The following is a 21338-nucleotide window of genomic DNA, read 5'->3' as shown; positions in this document are numbered from 1 at the left end:
CACAGTAGGAATTTGATATTCTGATCTCCTACCATCTGGAGAATACATATTCTATCATCGAAAGAGACTCCATTGATGGTAAATAAAATTGAGGAAAGGAATGTAGAAATTATAACAGATTTTCACTTAAGTTTTCTGTTGTGAAATTAGACCTGAAAGGAATGAAGAATACAGATATTAGTGGATTATTCCTTACTAATTTCATTGGTGGAGTCTGAATAATAGTTCCTAACTTAGCCAGTTAACTACCATGTGTCCAAAACGGAAACCATCCCCACATGCCATGATGTTTTAAATTTAATTTAAAAAATAAATTTGCAATGAATATTATAAACATAAATATGTTACAATTCGGGTGTTCTTGAATATTTTCAGCTGAAAATTCTCACAAAAAATGATTTTAAAGTTGGTCAGGGCTGCCACTTAGGGAAAATATTTTTTTTTATAGACGCAGGTGGCGTGTAGGGGAAGGTCCGCCGCTTGTGTCTACAGATGCTTGTGGCGTACAATGGGTTAAAAGGGAAATAAAAACCCTAAGTCGGTTAGATTTGGGTCTCAGGTCATAAGGTTCTAGAGGAGCCCCACTGACTCAACAGTGGTGCAGAGCTGTTAAAGTTGAAATTGGAGGCAGTGTGTATAAAAACAGAGCTAAAGCAAAAAAACTTTCAACTTATCAAAGCAAAGAGATCCACATGCTCATCTGAGATGCAGCAGTATTTGCTGTGATTTAGTGGGTTTAGGTGTGCATTGCTACCTCTGGATAATGTTTGGTTTCTTCCTTGTGCCCTCCCCCAAAGCTTGTAGTTCAGATACTGCTGTGTGATAAATTGGTCTGCATAGTTATTGCTAAAGAGACCAACCAGAGACATTTAGCCTTAAAGGACTATGGCTTATGAGAATGATTTACCTGGTTTAGGGGTTTTTGGTTTTTTTTTTTTTTTGTTTATTTGGTGTTTTTTTTAAGATAAAAACCCTTGTTTGTTTTTCTCTGAAAAGACATAAACCCTTGTTAGTTTTTCTTTTAGGTGATATAAAACCTAGTTTGTTTATCTAAACCCTAGCTTGTTTTTCTGTAAAAAATAAAAAAGTAACTTATAGAAAGAATTAAATGTGTAAAGTTCTTGAGAAGAGGCTTGTTCAGGATGTTTACTTTAAAATGACGACCTTGCTTTAAGAAAGGTTTTAATGGGTTTCTATTGAAGACATTTCTTTAAAGTCACACCACAAGACGAGGCTTCTCCTGTCAACGAGTTTCCTTTTCTTAACTTACTTTAGAATTGTTTTTAATGTGGTCAAAATACAGAATGTGAAAAAGACCTTTTTAATCCTTTCTGGGTGTACTATTCAGTGGCATTAAATACATTCACATTGTTGTGCAGTCGTCATATTCATCTCCAGAAATTTTCCATCATCCCAAACTGAAACTCTACTCATTTACCAGTAACTCCCCACTCTTCCCTCTCCCAAGCCCCCAGTAACCACTCTTCTACTTTCTGTTTCTTATGAATTTGACTCTTCTAGGTACCTCATATAAATAGATTCATCAATATTTGTTCTTTTGTGCCTGGCTTGTTGCACTTAACATGTTTTTAAGGTTCATGTAATATGTGTCAGAAGTTCATTCCTTTTTAAGGCTGAATAAGATTCCATTGTATGTATGTACTGCTTTTTGTTCACCCATTCTTCTGTTGGTAGACATTTAGTTATTTCTACTATTTTGGCTATTGTTAATAACACTGATATGAACAGTGGTGTACAAATACCTATTTGAATCCCTGCTTTCAGTTCTTGAAGTGGAATTGGCTGAATGTCCTCAAGTTTCATCCTTGTGGTGTATGATAAGATTTCCTTTTATAAGGCTGAGTAATATTCCATTGTATGTTTAAACCACTTTTAAAAAAAATTTTTTTTATTGATTTCAGAGAAGAAGGGAGAGGGAGGGAGAGGTAGAAACATCAATGATGAGAGAGAATCATTGATCGGCTGCCTCCTGCAGGCCCCCCACCAGGGATTGAGTCTGCAACCCGGACCTGGGACCCTTTAGTCCGCAGGTTGACACTCTATCCACTGAGCTAAACCGACTAGGGCTATGCTACATTTTTTTTATGCATTCATCCATCAGTACACATTTAGGTTGCATCTACCTCTTGGCTATTGTAAATAATGCTACTGTGAATATGGGTGTGCAAATATCTCTTCAAGATCTATTATCAGTCTTTTGGATATATTCCCAGAAGTGGGATTGCTGAATTATTTGGTAATTCAATTTTTAACTTTTTGAGGAACCTCCATGCTGTTTTCCATAGCAGCTGCACCATTTTACATTCTTACCAACAATGCAGAAGGGTTTCTTTGCATCCTAGCAACCCATATTATTTTCTATATTTTTTATAGTGGCCATTCTAACAGATGTGTTCTTGATTTGCACTTCCCTGATGATTAGTGATGTTGAAAATCTTTTTATATGCTTGTTAACCATGTGTACATCTTAAGGGAATTGTCTAAGTCCTTTGCCCATTATTTAATCAAGTTGTTGTTTTTGAATTTCTGTTTTTTATTTATTCTAGATATTATCCCCTTATTTATGATTTTTGAGTGTCTTCTCCCATTCCATTGGTTCCATTGGAACATTTTCCATTTTCTTGGCACCATTTCCTTTGTTGCACAGAAGGTTTTAAGTTTGATGTAGTCCCATTTGCCTATTTTTGCTTATTTTTCTCCTGTGCTTTTGGTGTCATGTCCAAGAAATCATTCTCAAATCCAATGTCATGAAATCTCCACCCCCCCCCCCATGTTTTCTTTTCGGAGTTCCATAGTTTCAGTACAGTCCCATAAACTGGCAATTATTATTGTGTAGCATTTCCACCGATATACTGAAGAATCTTAGCATTATAACTCCTTTTTTGGAGTCTACTTCAAAAAACTGAGCACGAATATATTCAGTATGAGACAGTGGAACAAAGCAAAGAGGTAAACACCACTCTCTTGCTTTAAAATGCCAATATAGCTGGTCTTTTGACTTTATATAGCTAGAGTTCCTCTTACAATGGAAACAAATTTTTCTATCTCTAGCTGAAATTCTTGACAGATGGAAAATTGTCAAAAATTTCTGTTCTTAGTGAATCTTTAGGTAGTGAATTGACATTTCTTTGTAAATTTGGATGTTCTTTGAGATGGCATATACCCAAAGTTTTCACGGGGCTGTGTCTTATGATACATTATGATACAAAACTCATTTAAAGCTGAAGATAAATTCTTGCAATTTTTCAAATTTTGAATCAATTGGTCTTTGATATTATCAGAAACTTCTTGTATTCTATGAGCAAAATTATTTAAAGGATTGAAGTTTTCAGTATTTGTAAATATCTTTTTAAGTCTCTTCTTCATAAATTTCTGACCAAATCAACCTAACTAAAATAATTTCTTTTCATCATCTCTCCATCTAAGATTCTTTTTGTTTGTGTGTGAGAATTCATACTATTTTAGAGCTGGCTAAATTTACAAACTCAAATCCTGTTAAAAAGTTGTTTAATATTTTGTTGGAAATTTAGTTCTCATCTCATATGACTAATTTCTTGGATTCTTTTTTGACTTAGGAGTGTACTTATCGAACTCACTAGGTTGTTGCTAAAAAGTGACTAATATTAGGTATTGTCTTAAATATTGTCTAGTGTGGTATCTTTAACACTTTGGTATACAACAAATAGCTTTTCCATTTGCTATGTCTGCAGTAAGTTGCAATTGCCTTTCATCATTGAATGTGTACTATGCCCTCTTCCACTCTTTTTTTACTGTACTAGTTGTAGTACTAGCTTCTGTATTGCACTGAATTCTGCCTAGTAATCTGCCTTCATTTAAAGATTAAATATTTTTCTGTATTTTTAACCTAGAAAATAATTTAATTATAATTAAAGTAGTGTCTGTTTACGATTATGATTTACATCGGTATTGCTAAAACTTGTGCTGTCTGCATAGGTGTACCTTAACTTGTGCTGTGTACGTAAAATACGCACGTAAAGACATTGTGATGTTACTTCAGTGCATAGAAAACAGTTATCTGAACTGAATCTGTCTGTTGATACTGACTAGATTGGTGAAGTGTTTATCTGTAATGCTAGAAATAATGCACATTCTTGTACAAGTATTACAATACAACAATAATGTCCTATGCTACACAACAGTTACAATGAATTGTAGTTCTACCAAAACAATAAAGTTGTGTTTAATGGAGAAATATTAACTGTGCTTTGTTGTTGTTTTTTAAAATCTTGCAATGTAATACTATCCATATTTCCAGTTCTCAGTAGTCTTAAATGACTACCATATTGGACAGTACAGAGTTTGGGTAAGCAATGCTAGCTACAGAGATCCCCAAAATCAAAGTAGCTTAATTCAATAAAAGCTTATTTCCTTGGCAGCCTTCCAACATTTATTGCTTTCCAATATTTGTAGGGAGGCCATCTGGAACATACCACCTCATTTCCCTGAAGCAGGGAAAGCAAGAACTGGAGCATTATATGATGTGAGGTGACTGGCTGCCGTTCACTATGAAATGTTCATTCTCTATTGCTAATCACATACTATTTACATGTACTTTATTAGGTAGATCAAACTCATCACAAAACTATTTTTTTATATATATTTTATTGATTTTTTTGCAGAGAGGATGGGAGAGGGATAGAGAGTTAGAAACATCGATGAGAGAGAAACATCGATCAGCTGCCTCCTGGACACTCCCTACTGGGTATGTGCCCGCAACCAAGGTACATGCCCTTGACCAGAATGGAACCTGGGACCCTTGAGTCCGCAGGCCGACGCTCTATCCACCGAGCCAAACCAGTTAGAGCAACAACTACTATTTATTAGATAAAGAGGGCAGCATACATTTTTACCAAATGGTTAAAAAGAAATTAAGTAATCATCCAAATGATTCCTAGGTTCTATGTGTCATTTTTTTCATGCTTTCACTATTGTTTTCCCCAAATTATCTCCTTTCAGCATTCCCATAAATGCAGCTGGCATGTTTTCAAATCCTTCAGTGACGTATTCCTGGTACTGGATTTTACCCTGCATCAAAACAACAACAAATGTAATAGATTAATATCATATTCTAAATGATACACTCTTCTCATTGTAGCAACAAATTTATCAGGTACATCACAGGACACTGGGAACGATAGCTGGAAATCCCTCCGCTCTGTGAACTTGTGTCACCTTGGGGCATGATCCACACACACAGTGTATGTGACAGATTACAAAGTACAATAGGAATTTCATAACAGGCACCAGATCACAGCCCAGCAATAGGAGAAATGTCACAAGGAAGTGCTTAAGCAATCTCTAAGTTAGTTATATGAAAAGTTTTATAATGTAATGATCTCAGAAGAGGTGAAAGTAGCTGGAGAAAGGCGCACCCTTTAGGGTGTGATCTACGCTCATCCTTCCCAGGACATAGCTTCATTGCTTTTCTTTGAACCCTGAGGAGGCAGAGCCTGTTCAGGAAATGTAAGTATCATGGCACCTTGATGATCTGTCTTCTCTTCAAGCCAAGGTTCTGTTAATGTGTGCTTAACATTCATTTAGGAATCTGGGAGGGAAGGGTTCATTTAGTGAGGAAGGATTTTCATTCTCTTTCTCCTACAAGACACAGGCTACTGAGTAGGACTAATTCACATTTTAAAGATAATTTTTAAGGGGTCTTATGTAGAGACCTGAGTTACTGATACTATTTTTACCCGAATGTATTCCAGTGATAGTGTAGCACCCTTTATGGACTTACAGGGGGACCATTTGCTTGAGGTCACTCAACTATTAAGTAGGAAAACTGGGAATTGCACCCTTGACTAGAAAGTCCAAGCTCATTCCTGCTCTTGAAGAGGCAAAGAACCTGGAAAGAGTTGAAAGCTATAATCCGGTTTAAAGGTTAAAAGTAGCCCTGGCCGGCTTGGCTCAGTGGATAGAGCGTGAGCCTGCGGACTGAGGGATCACAGGTTTGATTCTGGTCAGGGACATATGCCTGGGTTGCGGCTCAATCCCCGGTAGGGGGTGTGCAGGAGGCAGCTGATCGATGGCTCTCTCTCCCTCTCCCTTCCTCTCTGAAATAGATAGAAATATATTTAAATAAGTAAATAAATGTTAAAAGTAGAGGATGAATACTAATATTAAATGTTAATAATGTGGGAATTTAGGCATAGGATATAGGTTATATGGGAACTCTGATTTTTCTGTAAATCTAAAATTATTCTAAAATAAAAAATATATTTTTAAAAGGGGAGAGATGAGGGAAAATGTAGATGAGAAATTAGGCTAATTCACTAGTTACTTAAAACTATAATTAGGTTCACTTTGTTAGAGGGTCGCATTAGGGGCATCAGCACGGTGGTTTCTTGCTGTCAGCTGTGACTGAGGTAGCGCTAGATTCAATTTCACCAACAGGGATAAAGCGGCTACACACGGGGAACTTAAAAATAATTTCGCTCTTCCCAGCTTCCTGGAATGAGCCCAGCCCAGCACTACAAGTGTTAGCTGGGAAAAATGCCAACCCCCAATGGTTGCCAGAGAAGCAATTTATTTCTTTGAATTGGGAGATGATCGTAAAGCCAGGAATTAGAACGTGTGATAGCACTTTCCCCCTCTAAAAAGTAAAATAATGTACCTTGTTTATTCAGATCTCTATTGACTAACATTCTACATGGCGGGAAAATGATCACAGCACAGGACAAAGGGATTGGCTGGCTTCTTCCTCTTCTAAAGGCATGGCCGTCAGAAGGCTCTACTGTAGGACCTGGAAGAGCTATGGCACAAATATATGCCCCTCATCCATTCGGCAATATTCATCTAATGCCTACATTGATGCAGACACTCTAGGTCAGGGGTCCTCAAACTTTTTAAACAGGGGGCCAGTTCACTGTCCCTCAGACCGTTGGAGGGCCAGACTATAGTTTAAAAACTATGAACAAATTCCTATGCACACGGCACATATCTTATTTTGAAGTGAAAAAACAAAACGGGAACAAATACAATATTTGTATTTGCATGTGGCCCGCGGGCCGTAGTTTGAGGACCCCTGCTAGGTGCTAAGGATACACCAGCAAACAAAATGCATGAACACTGCTGCCTGCATAGAGGTTATATTCTCATGGTGGGAGACGGGCAGTAATTAAAGAAGTGAATTGTAATATAAGTCACATTGAAAGATGATAATTGTATGGGTAACGAAAAGGAGGCGCAAGAATGAAGGGGATTACAATTTAAAATAGGGTCACTGTCAAAGTTCATTCAGAAGGCAGTTTTTAGCAGAGACTTAAAGGAGGTGCGAGAATTGAGCAGTTACAGAGGGTTAAAGAGGTAAGGGGAGGGATTGCGTAGATGAGCAAAGTGAGGAAACACTAAGAAATGAAATTAGAGAGGTAATGGGGGCTAGATGGCTGATAGCCTTGTAAGTTTTATTCTAAGTGAAATGGGGACTTCTGCAGGGTTTTGAGCATAAGAATGACATGGCTTGATTTGTGCTTTAAAAGATCACTCTGGCTGCTGTGTTGGGAATTGTCTATAAGGGCACAAAGGTGGGACACCAGATGGAAGCTGACACAACATCCTAGACAAGTGGTGGCCTGGACCAGGGCGGTAGCAAAGGAGGTGGGAGGAGTGGTCAGATTCTGTATGTATGCATTCTGGTGAGCCACCAGAATTTTGCAACAGGTTAGACATGGATATGAATGAGAGAAAGAAAGGAATCAAAGATGATTTCAAGGTTTTTGGACTGAGCAACTGGCAGGGTAAAACTGCCATAGCTGAGACGGTGAGGTCTATCAAGGGGGCAGGTTTGGCAGGAAAGATCAAAACATAGTTCGTTTTCGACATGTTAAGTCGAAGGTGTGTATCCCACATGCAAGTGCAGCTGTCAAGCAGTCTAGAGCTCGGGAGAGGTGCAGGCAGGAGACAGACATTCAGGAACTGTCAGCCTACCTACATGTAAAACCGTGAGCCTGGCTCTAGCCGTTTTGGCTCAGTGGAAAGAGCGTCAATTCTGGTCAAGGTCATATACCTTAGTTGCAGGCTCGATCCCTGGCTCTAGTCGGGGCGTGTGTGAAGGCAAAGGCAACCAGTCCTTGTGTCTCTCTCACATTGATATTTCTCTCTCTGTCTCTTTCTCTCCCTTCCACTCTCTCTAAAAATCAATGGGAAAATATCCTCAGGTAATGATTAACAGCAACAACAAAAACCCACAAAAAACAAAACAAAACAAAAAAACAACCATGAGCCTGGATGAGCTAACTAAGGGATGGACAGAGAAGAAAAGAGGCCCAGTGACCAGTGCAAAAGCCTGATGTGTGGATCTAAGAAAGAACGGAAAGAGAGGAACTGCAGACAACACTTGCGGGTATTTTGCTATGAAGTAGGGAGCAGTGAGATGTATGTGAAGATGTATCTACAGCATCACAGGGGAATGGGATCTGGTGTACAATTGGAGGGAGTGGCTCTGGAGCCCCTTACCTCTGAGACCCATTTCATCAATTCGTTCAGAGCCTTCTGGTGGTCATTTTTCCAGCGGGTGACGAGGAACCCTTCCATGCGGAGTTCCTGATAGATAATGACCTCAGGGGAGGGACCTGTGAAGAAAAGGGCACATTTGGGCGACAGGGTCCAGGGAGGTGGCCATGGTGAAAACAAGTACTGACTGTTCCCTTACTGCTCCCCCTTCCATTGCCTTCACTCTTTTCTGATCCACAGGGCTGCCCACCAGTCAACTCTGTGGGAGGCAGAATAATGGCCCCGAGATGTCCACATCCTAATTCCCAGAACCCTGTGAAGATGTTACCTTACAGGGCAAAAGGGACTTTGCAGATATGATTAAGAACTTGAGGTGGGGGAATTTTGGGTAGTATATAGGTGGGCCCAGAATAATCACAAGGGTCCTTATAAGGGAAAGAAGGATGAAAAAAAGTCAGAGTCCGGGGAAAAAAATGTGATGATGGAAGCACAGATCAGAGAGAAAGAGAGATTTTGATGATTTTAGGCTGTTGGCTTTGAAGATGGAGGAAGGGGCCAGGAGCCAGGAAATGCACGCAGCCTCTAGAGCTAGAAAAGGCAAAGAAACAGACTCTCTTCTGGAGCCTTCAGAGGGAACACAGCCCTGCTGACTCATGTTAGACTTCTGACCTCCAGAACTATAAGACAATAAATTTGTGTTGGTTTAAGCCACCAAGTTTGTGGTCATTTGTTACAGCAGCAATAGGAAACACACGTGGAGTCCTCGCACAGGTCACGAAGCCAGAGAATGGTCATTCTGGATGTGCCAGAAGCAAGGCCCACCCAAAACTTCCCAAACAGTTCTATAGACTAGAAAGAGGTCCTGAAGATGGACACATTTCTGCACCACTCAAGAATGAATACCCTCACATTCCCAGTACTTAGCAGGTTCTTCTTGATGGCTAATGCAGTCATTCTGTGGCATAAAGCCATCTCCTTCTGTTCTGTACTCAGAGGAGATGTAAAACAACTAGTGTCCACCCCTGGACTAAGAGCCAACAAAAGAGATAGAGGCTCAACAGCTCCCATGCCTGCCTTTGTCCTCGCCATTTCAGGAACCAAGAGTTAGCCTGAACAGTGGGGTCTCACACTTCGGTGTGTATCAGAATCAGGCGCAGGGCTTGTCAAATTGCTGGGTCCCTCCCCCAACTTCTGATGGTGGCTATGGAGTAGGCGCCAAGAATTTGTATTTCTAATACGTTCCCAGGAGACGGTGATGCTGCTGGTCCTGGGCTCACACTTTGAGAACCACCAGCCTAAAAAAAGCACAAGGCTACCCTGCGGCCTGTAAGATAGTACTGTTCCGTGTGAGAGAGCAAAGGTTGTATGATTGCCTGGTTTCTTTTCCCAAGGATCTCAAGTGACCAGACACTGAGGGAATGACACCTGAGTATAGTCTTACAAGTTCCAGGAAGTCAGGTTCAGTTAGAAGCGACAATCTATTTCAGCATCTTTGATAACTGCCATCACTCAAGCTTAAAAGTTCCCACTTACTACTTTGAAGAAAGTAATATTAGCAGTCAGAAAAAATAGGGCTTCATCCTGAACTAAAAGAAACTGATGCAAAATGAGTGAGACACCAGGGTGACATAAGAGAGAGATACACCCAAATTCTAGATTGATGTCACAGAAAGGGTGCTTCTTCAAAAGACCCCCACCAACTATAGTTCTTTTTGGGTTATGGATTGGAATCCTCATTTGGAAGAGGATGAAATACCATTTCTGGACTTGTCCACTCTGGTGGGAATGTAGGTTTCTTTATTGAGAACAAAAAATAAATGCGGCAACAAATGTGACATTAAAGTTGGCGGAAAATAGCCCTGGCTGGTTTGCTCAGTGGTTAGAATGTCAGCCGTAGACCAAAGGGTCTTGGGTTTGATTCCGAGCATGTACCTTGGTTGCAGGTTCCATTCCTGGCTCTGGTTGGGGTGCAAGCAGGAAGCAACCAATTGATGTGTTTCTCTCACATCGATATTTCTCTCTCTCCTCTCCTCCCCTCTCTTCCTTCCACTCTCTTTCTAAAAAATCAATGGGAAAAAAATATCCTTGGGTAATGATAAAAAAAAAAGTTTAAAGTTAGGGGAAATAGTTACTTGCCACTGAGCTATCCTAATAGTGAAATATGTTAGAATTTCTGAAAATCAGAAGCAGGGCAGAATCCCATCTGATTAAAATGGAATGGACAAGGCCAGCTGACATCTCAAAGACCTATCTGAGCAGCTGAACTTCCAAAGAGTAATTGCAAAAAAGAACTAGATCAGGTTACTCTACCCAAAATATTTGGCTACACCTATCAAGGTGGGGAAACTTTTTTCTGCCAAGGGCCATTTGGATATTTATAACATCATCTGTGGGCCATAAACAATTGCCAATTTAAAACTTAGCCTGCTATATTTGGGCAAACATTTAATTAACTCATCCCTAACGCCTTGGCAGGGCCAGACCAAATGATTTCTCAGGCTGGACGTTCCCCACCTGTGAGTCCTAATTCGACAATCTGGACTGTGATCAAGAAATACATCCTGGAGCTTTGCTCAGTTGGCAGGCAGATGTCTCATGATTCTAGCTAAGCATCAATTAGAAAAATATAGGGGGAAAAAGGTCCCTACCAATAAGACTGCCAAGTGAACCTGGAGTTTCCTTCTTGGAGAAGGTAGTGTCTTTGATTTTCACAGCTCAAGAGGGAATATATAGGTTGTCCTTCCACGGCCCCTTTCACTCTCGCCCACCTGTCTCAGGGCAAGTTGCATGTTGTTAACTAGCAGAGCTGTAAGGTTTCAGTCCCAGGAGTCAAGCCTATCATAGAATGTTTATGTATGGTTGCGTAGATCATGATGATAATCTAGAAGATTCTTTCTTGTTCTTTCTCCTTTTGTTTTGACCACAGGAAACCTGTAATCTCACCAACAACACAGAATTGTTGTAGCAGAAAAGGACGCTGTAGTTGTTGTTCAGAAAACCTGTCTTGGTTTTGAGTGTGTTGATAATAGGATTTGAGGAGTCTCTGGTCCTCTCAGCCATTTATCTCCCCATGCGTAAAATGGGAGGCCTATACAACATCTCTCAGAGATGGGGACCTAATGAATCCAGTTCTCTAATTGACACTATTTGTAGACCTTTATAGGCATGGAGGTGGGAGGGGCTCTCTCAGCATAAGAGAGTGAGGAAGTGGGGGACGGAAGGCATGGCAGGGCACAGGAGAAACTAAACGTGGACCATCAAGGAATGGAGGGAGGGACATGCATGCTCCTTTGCCTTTTAGAAGAAATTGTCAGTCTGGTGAGGCCAGGGTGGCCGGCTGCTCTAGGAAGCACCGCCCACGACTGTCTGAAGGAAATGGCAACCTGTTTTCCCCTTCACCCATCTCAAGTCACCTTCTACCCATACCCACATCTCCAGCAATATCCTGAAGATCCTGAAGAACCTGACATTTTATCACCCAGACCAAGATGTTCTCTTTCTAAATCAAATCATGGCTGTCTTTTTACATTTTTTCAGGAAATAGGTAAAAACTAAAACTTTTAATAACATGTGTTTGGCCCGGCCGGCGTGGTTCAGTGACTGTCAATCTATGAACAAGGAGGTCACGGTCAATTCCTGGTCAGGACACATGCCCAGGTTGCCGGCTCTATCCCCAGGAGGCAGCCAATCAATGATTCTCTCTCATCATTGATGCTTCTATCTCTCCTTCTACCTTCCTCTCTGAAATCAATAAAAATATATTTAACAATAATAATAATATGTTTGTTCCATATGTTCAGATCCTGTTATTTCTCTATGTTAGCTGATAAATACTATTTCATCAAGAATACCACAAAGTCTTTTAAATATTTTGATAGTCACTAACATCTTATTAATATCCGATGCCATATATGTGAATCTTCTCCTTGTCTAGTCTTCCTACAGCTTTGACCATGTGCATAAGCTCATTACCTGGGGGAATTGGGCGAGTACTATTGTATGTAGAGATGGCCCCACATATAGCAATTCTTCCAAATTTCTTCATTTGGGGGATAACAATGTTTGAAAATTCTCCACCTACCTAAACAGGACAAAAACAAAGAAACAAAAAATAACAACCTTAATCTAAACACTAGAAGATTCAGGAAAATCATTCATTTAAAATCATCATTTCACATCACTTGTTTAACAGCAACAAAACTGATTGAATTAGCACAGTAGCGAAGAAACTTGCATTTGGAAAAAGACAATAGGAACTGGGCATTTCCATTTTTATTAAAGGAACATACATTATATAACTTACAAATTGCATTCTTCTATACTGTGAGATTCTCTGCTCAGTTCAATAATCTCATTGCCCTACCTAAAAGTTTGGAAAAGTACTCAAATGCCATATAAAGAACAATGTGGGAAGACTCACATTTTTCACTTTCAAAACTTACCACAGAGCCCTAACCGGTTTGGCTCAGCGGATAGAGCGTCAGCCTGTGGACTCAAGGGTCCCAGGTTCGATTCCGGTCAAGGGCATGTACCTTGGTTGCGGGCACATCCCCAGTGGGGAGTGTGCAGGAGGCAGCTGATCGATGTTTCTCTCTCATCGATGTTTCTAACTCTCTATCCCTCTCCCTTCCTCTCTGTAAAAAAAAAATCAATAAAATATATTTTTTAAAAAAACAACTTACCACAGAGCTATATTAATCAAAACAATGTGAGAAAAGAAATGTAGATCAATAGAACTAAATTGAAGTCCAAAAAAATAAACCCTTATATTTATGGTCCATTGGTTGTGATAAGAGTGCCAAACAACTCAAGAGGGACAAGATAGTCTTTTCAACAAATGGTGTAGAACAACTGGATATCCCCATGGAAGAGAAGGAAATTGGACTCCTTCCTTATACCATACACAAAAATTAACTTAAAATGCATCCTAGACCTAAATGTAAGAGCTAAAACGATAAATCTCTTAGAAGCAAACAAAAAGAATAAATGTTCATGATCTTGGGTAGGGTAAAGCATTAGACGTGACACCAAGGGACAAAAGAAAAAATAATGGAAAACTTTTGTGCTTTAAAAGACACCATCAAGAAAGTGAAAAACAACTTATAAACAGAATAGGAGAAAATATTTGCAAACTATATACAGTGGATCCTCATTATTACTGGATTCCATATTTGTGAACTGGACTGCTTGCTAAAATTTATTTGTAACCTCCAACTCAGTATTCACAGGGCTTGCCCTGGTCATTTGCAGACACGTGCAGAGCAGAGAAAGAGATGCAAAGTTACCAGCTAAGGTCAAGCAAGGCCAAGGCTCTGCCTTCTTCTCTCAGCTCTCTCACAGAGATCATCGGAGGGTGAAGACAGTAGGGGGCAGTGCAGTTTAGTTCAAGAAGCTCTGCTCCTGAGCCATTTGTATGGGGTATGAACTCCAACTTTGGGAGGATTAGTGGGGCAGCCTCAGGCAAGTTACTTAACATTTCTCTGAATCTCCTATTCCCTATTGTAAAATAAAGAAAATGGAAGCTATTGGAAGAGTTGTTTTTAGGATTTAAGATTGTAATCTATGTGAGATACGCGCATATATGTACATACTTTTCCAGGAGCAATGAATGGTTCAGTGTTTGTGGTGACTTTATAGAACATAACTACCAGGAATACCAAGAACTGACTAGATCTGATAAAGGGATTTATAGCCAGAATGTATAAAGAGGCCTTACAACTCAACGAATAGTCCAATTGAAAAATGGGCAAAGGATTTGAACAGACATTTCTCCAAAGAAGATATACAAATGGCTAATAAGCACATGAAAAGATGATCAATGTTAGCTATTAAAGAAATGCAAATCAAAACCACAATGAAATGATCACTTCAGACCCACCAGGATAGCCCTAATCAAAATGATGGATCATAAGTGTTGGTGAGGATGTTGGAACCCTCATATGGTGCTAGCAAGAATGTAAAATAGTGCAGCCATTGTGCAAAACAGTTTGGCAGTACCTCAAAATGTTAAACATGAAGTTACCATATGACCCAGCAATTCCATTCGTAGGTGTATATCCAAGAGAAATGAAAACATATCCACACAAAAACTTGTACATGAATGGTCACAGCGGCATTATGTAACAGCCAAAAAGTGTAAATAACAAATGTCCATCAACTGTTGAATGGATAAATAAAATGTGATATGTCAATACTATGGAATATTATTTGGCCATAAGAAGGAATGAATCACTGATACATGCCACAACATGGATGAACCTAGAAAACATGCTAAGTGTAAGAAGCCAGTCACAGAAGACCACTTTTGAGGGAAAGTGGAAGTGTTAGTAAGTACAGCATTTCTTTTTTAGTGAGATAAAAATGTTCTAAAATGGATTGTGGTGACAGTTGTACAATTCTGTGGATATACTAAAAACCATTAAATTCTACATTTAAAATGGGTGAATTATATCACAATAAAGCTATTTTTGTTTTGTTTGTTTGTTTAAAAAGTCATATGTGCTTTAGTCATAGATTTCAGATGGAAACTCCAGAAGTATATTCCCTGTATAGTTACTTTGTTAGTAAATCAGATTTTAAGTCTAATTTGTACTTACATTATCAAAATAACAATCATAACCGTCAGGAGAAGCTTTTTTCAACGTTTCTTCCAAAGACTTTATTGTCTTGTAGTTAAAGACAACGTCAAATCCAAGCTTTTTAAGGTAGGCAACCTTATCATCAGACCCTGCTGCTCCAACAACTTTGCAGCCCTAAGTAGGGGTGGGGCGGGGGAAGGAAATCATGTATAAGTCACAAGCACAGACCAACTCCACCCTCCTAGTCCAGTAAGGTCAGGTTCCCCAAGAACAACTTCTGAGGGGCTGAGCCACATACATGAGAATACTACGATGGGCCAAAAGGCCCTATAAGTAAAATTAGTCCCTGAACCATCCTACAACCCAAAAATAACTTCAGCTTGCCTCTGACTACCCAATAGATCCTTTCTATGTTTATGTGGTTTGCAGTTCATTTCAACCTGCCGGCTTGACAACATATTCATTTGTCTCTCTTGTGGTTTTTTTTAAATTAATGTTTTTTATTGATTTCAGAGAGAGGAAAGAGAGGGAGATAGAAACATCAATGATCAGAGAGAATCATCAATCGGCTGCCTCCTGCATACCCCCCACTGGGAGCTAGCCTAAAACCCGGGCATGTGCCCTGGCTGAGAATTGAACTGTGACCTCCTGGTCATAGGTCGATGCCCAGCCATTGAGCTATCCCGGCCAGGCCCTCTCTTGTTTCTTTATTTTGAAGCTTCTCTTCCCTTGCAATGACTTGCATGCTATCTCTTGATGCAGTTGTCCTTTAACTATTATTTTGGCTCAGTTCTGGGACTCTCATTTCATAGATAGCCCTCCCGGTAACTGTCCCCTTTTGTTTGATTTGGCCCAAAGCAATGGACTAGATGCTGCTTAATCTGCAAAGCGCATTTAGGCTGAGACTGGATACTATATTGGCACATAGAAAGTAGCTCTTCAGAAAGCTCTCTTACATTCTGAATGGATCGTGAAGACCAGAAGATGAGCCACTATGCACTTTCAGTTAGGGAAAGACCTTTGGGTTCATACATGTATCTGTACTAACAATAACTGCAATCTACTTTTCCCATTTTTTCATGATTCAAGAAAAAAACTCTTGCAAAAGCTCCACCCTCTGTCTTTTGTCCTTCTAGCCTTCTAAACTCACAGGATGATCTCATCGACACTTATGACCTCAATGCCTCCTTCATGCAGATGTTTCTCACCCTTTCTATCCACATCCAATCACCAGGTTTTATTCTTTTTTCCCAAATACCCTAAAAGCTGGCTCTGACGTCTAATCTCTACCCTTGATGCATCACAGTTTCCATCTGAATTCTTGTAAGGGCCTCCTAATTAGACTTCTTGTCTCTAGTACTTTGCCCCTGGAAACTATGAACCAAGGCAATGTAACTTCTCTAAAATGCAGAACTAATTCTGTCTCTCCTTTAAGGATTAAGCTTTTTAGTACGGCAGTGTCCAGTGGGGTTTCTAAAAGAACAGGTTTAGGGATAAGTCCTATCAAATTTTTGAAATAAACATGCCTTACAGTTTAAAGAAAACATTTAACATTTGACTATTGGAAATATTACTAATTTGTTTTATAAGTCTAGCATAACCCAAGCTGAATATTGATAAGTTCAGAACAAAAAAAAAAAAACTTCAAACCAAACTCGTCTATAAAAATAGATGCAAAAATTCTGTTTAAAATGCGATCAAATAAAATTCCAAGGTACAAATCCATAATTTCCATAGGTAAATAAAGCTTATTCCAGGAATGCTAGAATGATTCAATACTGGAATACTAATGTAATTCACTAACTGCAAAGTTAACCTGATAAATGCTGACGTAACATTTGATAAAATTCAGTATCTATTCCTATGTCTTTACTTACTTGTAAATAAATTCTTCCTGCAACCTCTAAGGTAGCTTCATTTCTTATTTGTAGCCCAAGCTCCCATTAATCCTGGGGACCACCCTGAATCCTTGGCTATTGGTTATAGTCCTGTATTCATCTGTATTTCACTTCACTCTTTCCCCAGGAACTAGGTCCTGATTCTGCATCCCAGCCTCTGGCAAAGGATCAGCTAAGCCAAATTAGCTTGCAACATTCCTCCATGTGACACATCCTGGCCATGTCTGAGCTGCCTGCTGCCCACCATCACATCAGATCTCTTGAACACAGACTCCTGCCTAAATCAGAGCAATGTTTCCATGCCCTAGGTACCTCCTAGGAGTTGGCCTCACCGCTCTGGGCTGACTAGTAGCCTTCGCCATGGGGCCATGTGGGCTATCTTGATTGGCTAACCTCACGTTCCTCGTTCATTGTTGGGGACAATCATAAGGAGAGAAGGTAAGGCTGTAACAAGAAATGTTCAGCAGCCACTATGAAAGAAGCCTGGCTGGTGTGGCTCAGTTGGTTGAGCATCTTCCCTTGCACCAGGAGATTTCAGTTCGATTCCCAGTCAGGGCACATGCCCAGGTTTCAGGCTCAATCCCCAGTAGGGGGCACGCAGGAGGCAGCCAATCAGTGGGTCTCTTTCATCATTTATTTTTTTTCTCTCTCTCTTCTCCCTGCCTCTCTGAAATCAATAAAAATATATTTTAAAAAAATAATAGCCGAAACCGGTTTGGCTCAGTGGATGGAGTGTCGGCCTGCAGACTGAAGGGTCCCAGGTTCGATTCCGGTCAAGGGCATGTACCTGGGTTGCGGGCACATCCCCAGTAGGAGATGTGCAGGAGGCGGCTGATCGATGTTTCTCTCTCATCGATGTTTCTGGCTCTCTGTCTCTCTCCCTTCCTCTCTATAAAAAATCAATAAAATATAAAAAATAATAATAATAATAATGTTCATTTTTTCCTCATTCTCCCATTTCTCATTCATTCCCAATCTTCAACTTCTAAACAAGATCCACTACCAGCAGTTCTCAACCTATGGGTCGCGACCCCTGAAAATACATCCTGCATATCAGATATTTACATTACGATTCATAACAGTAGCAAAATTACAGTTATGAAGTAGCAACGAAAATAATTTTATGGTTGGGGGTCACCACATGAGGAACTGTATTAAAGGGTCGCGGCATTAGGAAGGTTGAGAACCACTGCGTCTCCGAGACTAGGGAAGGTCTGTTGTGTTCACTGCTGCATTCCCAGTGCACACTGTGGGTGCTGAGCATTTGCTCCTAGAGGAAGACACTTACCTTGATCTTAGCTATCTGCCCCACAACAGAGCCCACGGCTCCTGCTGCTGCATTAACCAAGACTGTTTCTCCACTTTTTGCACTACAGATGTCGAGTAGGCCAAAGTAGGCTGTTAGGCTGAGGAAAGAAAATTAAGGATATGTGGATAAATTTGTTGCTTTCCCATATAATTCATTCAGATATATCCCAAAGACCTTCTTAGACTGCCATGGGTCTAGGTAAAAGAAAACAATAGGAAATGAATATTACCATCCACTAATGGTCCACCTCCTCTTTCCTTACCCCTTACTCCAAACAGAAATAATGAGGGGACTAGGGTGGGAAGGGAGAGTTGGCTGGAGGGGACTGCATCCTGTCTATCACCAGGTTAAGTCTTGGGGGTGAAAGAAGATAGGTCCCCCTTAAACTTTGGTGACCCAAGAATAGAGAGCTTGTGCCTCATTCGCATCTAAGTCCTAGGGAGATGGAGAGCTTCATGGGGAAAGCCTCCATGTCATCCCAGTGCCACAGCCACAGAGCAGATATAATGGTATGAGGTGTTTAGGCATGACAGGGTCAGAGAGAAACACCTGGAGTTTCCCATGGCTCCAAAGCAGTATGGGAGAACTTCTGAAACTTCTTCATCTCACCACAAGTAGGATGTCAAAGTTAGCTTGCAGGAAAAGAACACTAGGCTTGCAAAGATACAGCTCAGACAGTACTGATGGGGAGCAGGTGAAGAAACCACCACACCTCCGTGGATAGCTGGCTTGGAAGAAGACGTGGTTGAAGACACGATGGGAAAAGTTACGCTTTGAGCAGGAGACTAGCCTCAGACTAAGAAAGATCAAGCTCAAGCAGTTGTTGTCCCCCTTCTACTGACACTGAACTTGCATTCGCCCTTGGAGCTTTGCATCAACCCTAGGGAGAAGATAAAGGAAATGCTGAGCTCGACACCTGAAATGACCTGAGAAGTCACTGAATTTACTGAGGTTTTCTTTTACTACACCAGCCAAAATAAGGGCTTGAAATAGAAATAAAGTGCAATCGTAGAAACAGTTTGAGTTATGTTTTGCACCCCTGAGTCTGAGCCAATGAAATCCATACCCATTATGGTGACTGTTAAGCCACTTTCAAAATTTCAGACAAATTCATGTAAAGTTGTTTCTATATAAAACAGAAACTACAGCCCTAACTGGTTTGGCTCAGTGGATAGAGTGTCAGCCTGCAGACTGAAGGGTCCCAGGTTCAATTCCAGTCAAGGGCATGTACCTTGATTGTGGGCACATCCCCAGTAGGGGGTGTGCAGGAGGCAGCTGATCGATGTTTCTCTCTCATCAAAATTTCTAACTCTATCCCTCTCCCTTCCTCTCTGTAAAAAAATCAATAAAATATAAAAAATGTGATTTCTTTAAAAACAAAAACAGAAACTATATATTGGCATAACTTAAGTTTCCTCAGCCTTGACTCTATTTGGGGTCCATGAGAGTTGAGCACTGAAGGGAAGGTAGTGAAAGGCATAGGCAGCACTTTATCCAAGGACCCAAATATCTAACTAATATTCCCTTAATCCAGTGTTTTTCAAAAGAAAGAGGGAGGGCAAATGGGGGGAAATGAGGAAGAAAGGCAGGAGGAAAGGGAGAAAGGTGGAAACGGAAGGAAGGAAGAAGGAAGGAAGGAAAGGATCACACAACATAGTAAAAGAGCAGAAATAAAGGAATTCCAGGCAATGACTAGAACGTGTTGGGGACTCCAAAAGGAATTCAGTCGACCTTGCTTCTCCTGGGCATAAAAGAAACTTGAGGTCCACAATGCAGCCGGGACCTGGAACGTAGACACAGGATGAACTGACCAGGTGTCTTCCTGAGGGACAGGAAGAACTTCCCGAGGTCAAGAGACACCTGGGCATTTATTTTAAATCTGTGCCAAGTGGAGAGACTGCACAGCTACTAGTATAATCTGTGATTCATCTTTGTCCAGCTTCTCTTGCTCCTCAGGGAAAGGTGGGGAAGGATACAGACGCAGAAAACCAAGGTAGACTGAACTCCTTCCCTTTTAGAATTCTGAAATGGAGGCAGAGATGAGTGATGGGTGAAGCTAGGACCCTCCCAGGGACAGGAGGAGCTGGTGCCTTTGCGTTGCCATTTGCCAGATGCTTGAGAGGGATCGTGCCCACCTTGCTTCTCACTCCTGCTTCCTCTTTGTACCTGAGTGTCACTGACCTGATTCCCCTCTTTTTTCCTTTAGTTTTAAGGCTACCTTGAGCCTCGCCCACTCTTCTTTCCTTCTTAACCCCACCATCTTCTCTAATCAGCCCTGAACCTATAATGCAGTGGTTCTCAACCTGTGGGTCGCGACCCCTTTGGCGGTTAAACGACCCTTTCACAGGGGTTGCCTAAGACCATCCTGCATATCAGATATTTACATTACGATTCATAACAGTAGCAACATTACAGTTATGAAGTAGCAACGAAAATAATTTTATGGTTGGGTCACAACATGAGGAACTGTATTTAAAGGGCCAGAAGGTTGCGAACCACTGCTCTAATGCCTTGTCTCTTCTGATTGACCAAGTTCTGGACAAAGCATTTTGGAAATGCAGAGTGTCAGGCACTCAAACAAGTGGCACACAGGCACAAAGCTCACCCCGGCATGCCGAGTGTTCCCAGCATCAAAGACAGAGGTAATGTGTTTGGCCACGCTTCCGGCATCTTCTCTAGTTCTTTTCCGTCAGAAATGGAGTGTGATGTCCAGCCTGAAGAAGCCAATACTACAGTTCCTGTGGGAAAGGCTGAGTTTTTACTTTCCACAACTCTGAAAGATAAAGCACATCGGGACATGTGAAACCTCTTGCCTTCGAAGAGGATGGGGATGCTGTGTGGCTCGTGTATACCATGAGCACGGAGGTTGATATTCCACGAATGAATACCCCGCCCACATCTCTCCAGCTTAATTCTTAGCCATTGGTCTCTCCTTCTTCTGGACAAAATATAGGGGCCATCAGACATGGATGCTCTCAATTGGCCCAGCATCTGTCCCTGTCCTAACCCACTTCTCTTCTATCTAAGCAAGAGGTGTCCATCCTCTGTCTCGCGGTGCCC

General features: G+C 40.8%; 1 protein-coding gene across 1 annotated transcript; it reads right to left on the bottom strand.

Moving 5' to 3' along the window:
- Window positions 1-4840: 4840 nt before the first annotated feature.
- PTGR1 (prostaglandin reductase 1) lies at window positions 4841-21269 on the bottom strand. Its single transcript, XM_006088098.3, has 6 exons — window positions 20884-21269; window positions 18258-18375; window positions 15090-15245; window positions 12466-12574; window positions 8497-8612; window positions 4841-5067 (listed from the first exon to the last, which is right to left on the bottom strand). Exons 1-6 carry the CDS (start codon window positions 21267-21269, stop codon window positions 4957-4959), a joined length of 996 nt encoding a protein of 331 aa, XP_006088160.2. The 3' UTR covers window positions 4841-4956.
- Between the last annotated feature and the right edge of the window lie 69 nt (window positions 21270-21338).

The sequence above is a fragment of the Myotis lucifugus genome, unplaced genomic scaffold (assembly GCF_000147115.1).
Source record: "Myotis lucifugus unplaced genomic scaffold, Myoluc2.0 scaffold_43, whole genome shotgun sequence".
NCBI lineage: Eukaryota > Metazoa > Chordata > Mammalia > Chiroptera > Vespertilionidae > Myotis > Myotis lucifugus.
The sequence above is the reverse complement of the archived record's forward strand: the minus strand, read 5'-3'. Positions and strand labels throughout refer to the sequence as shown.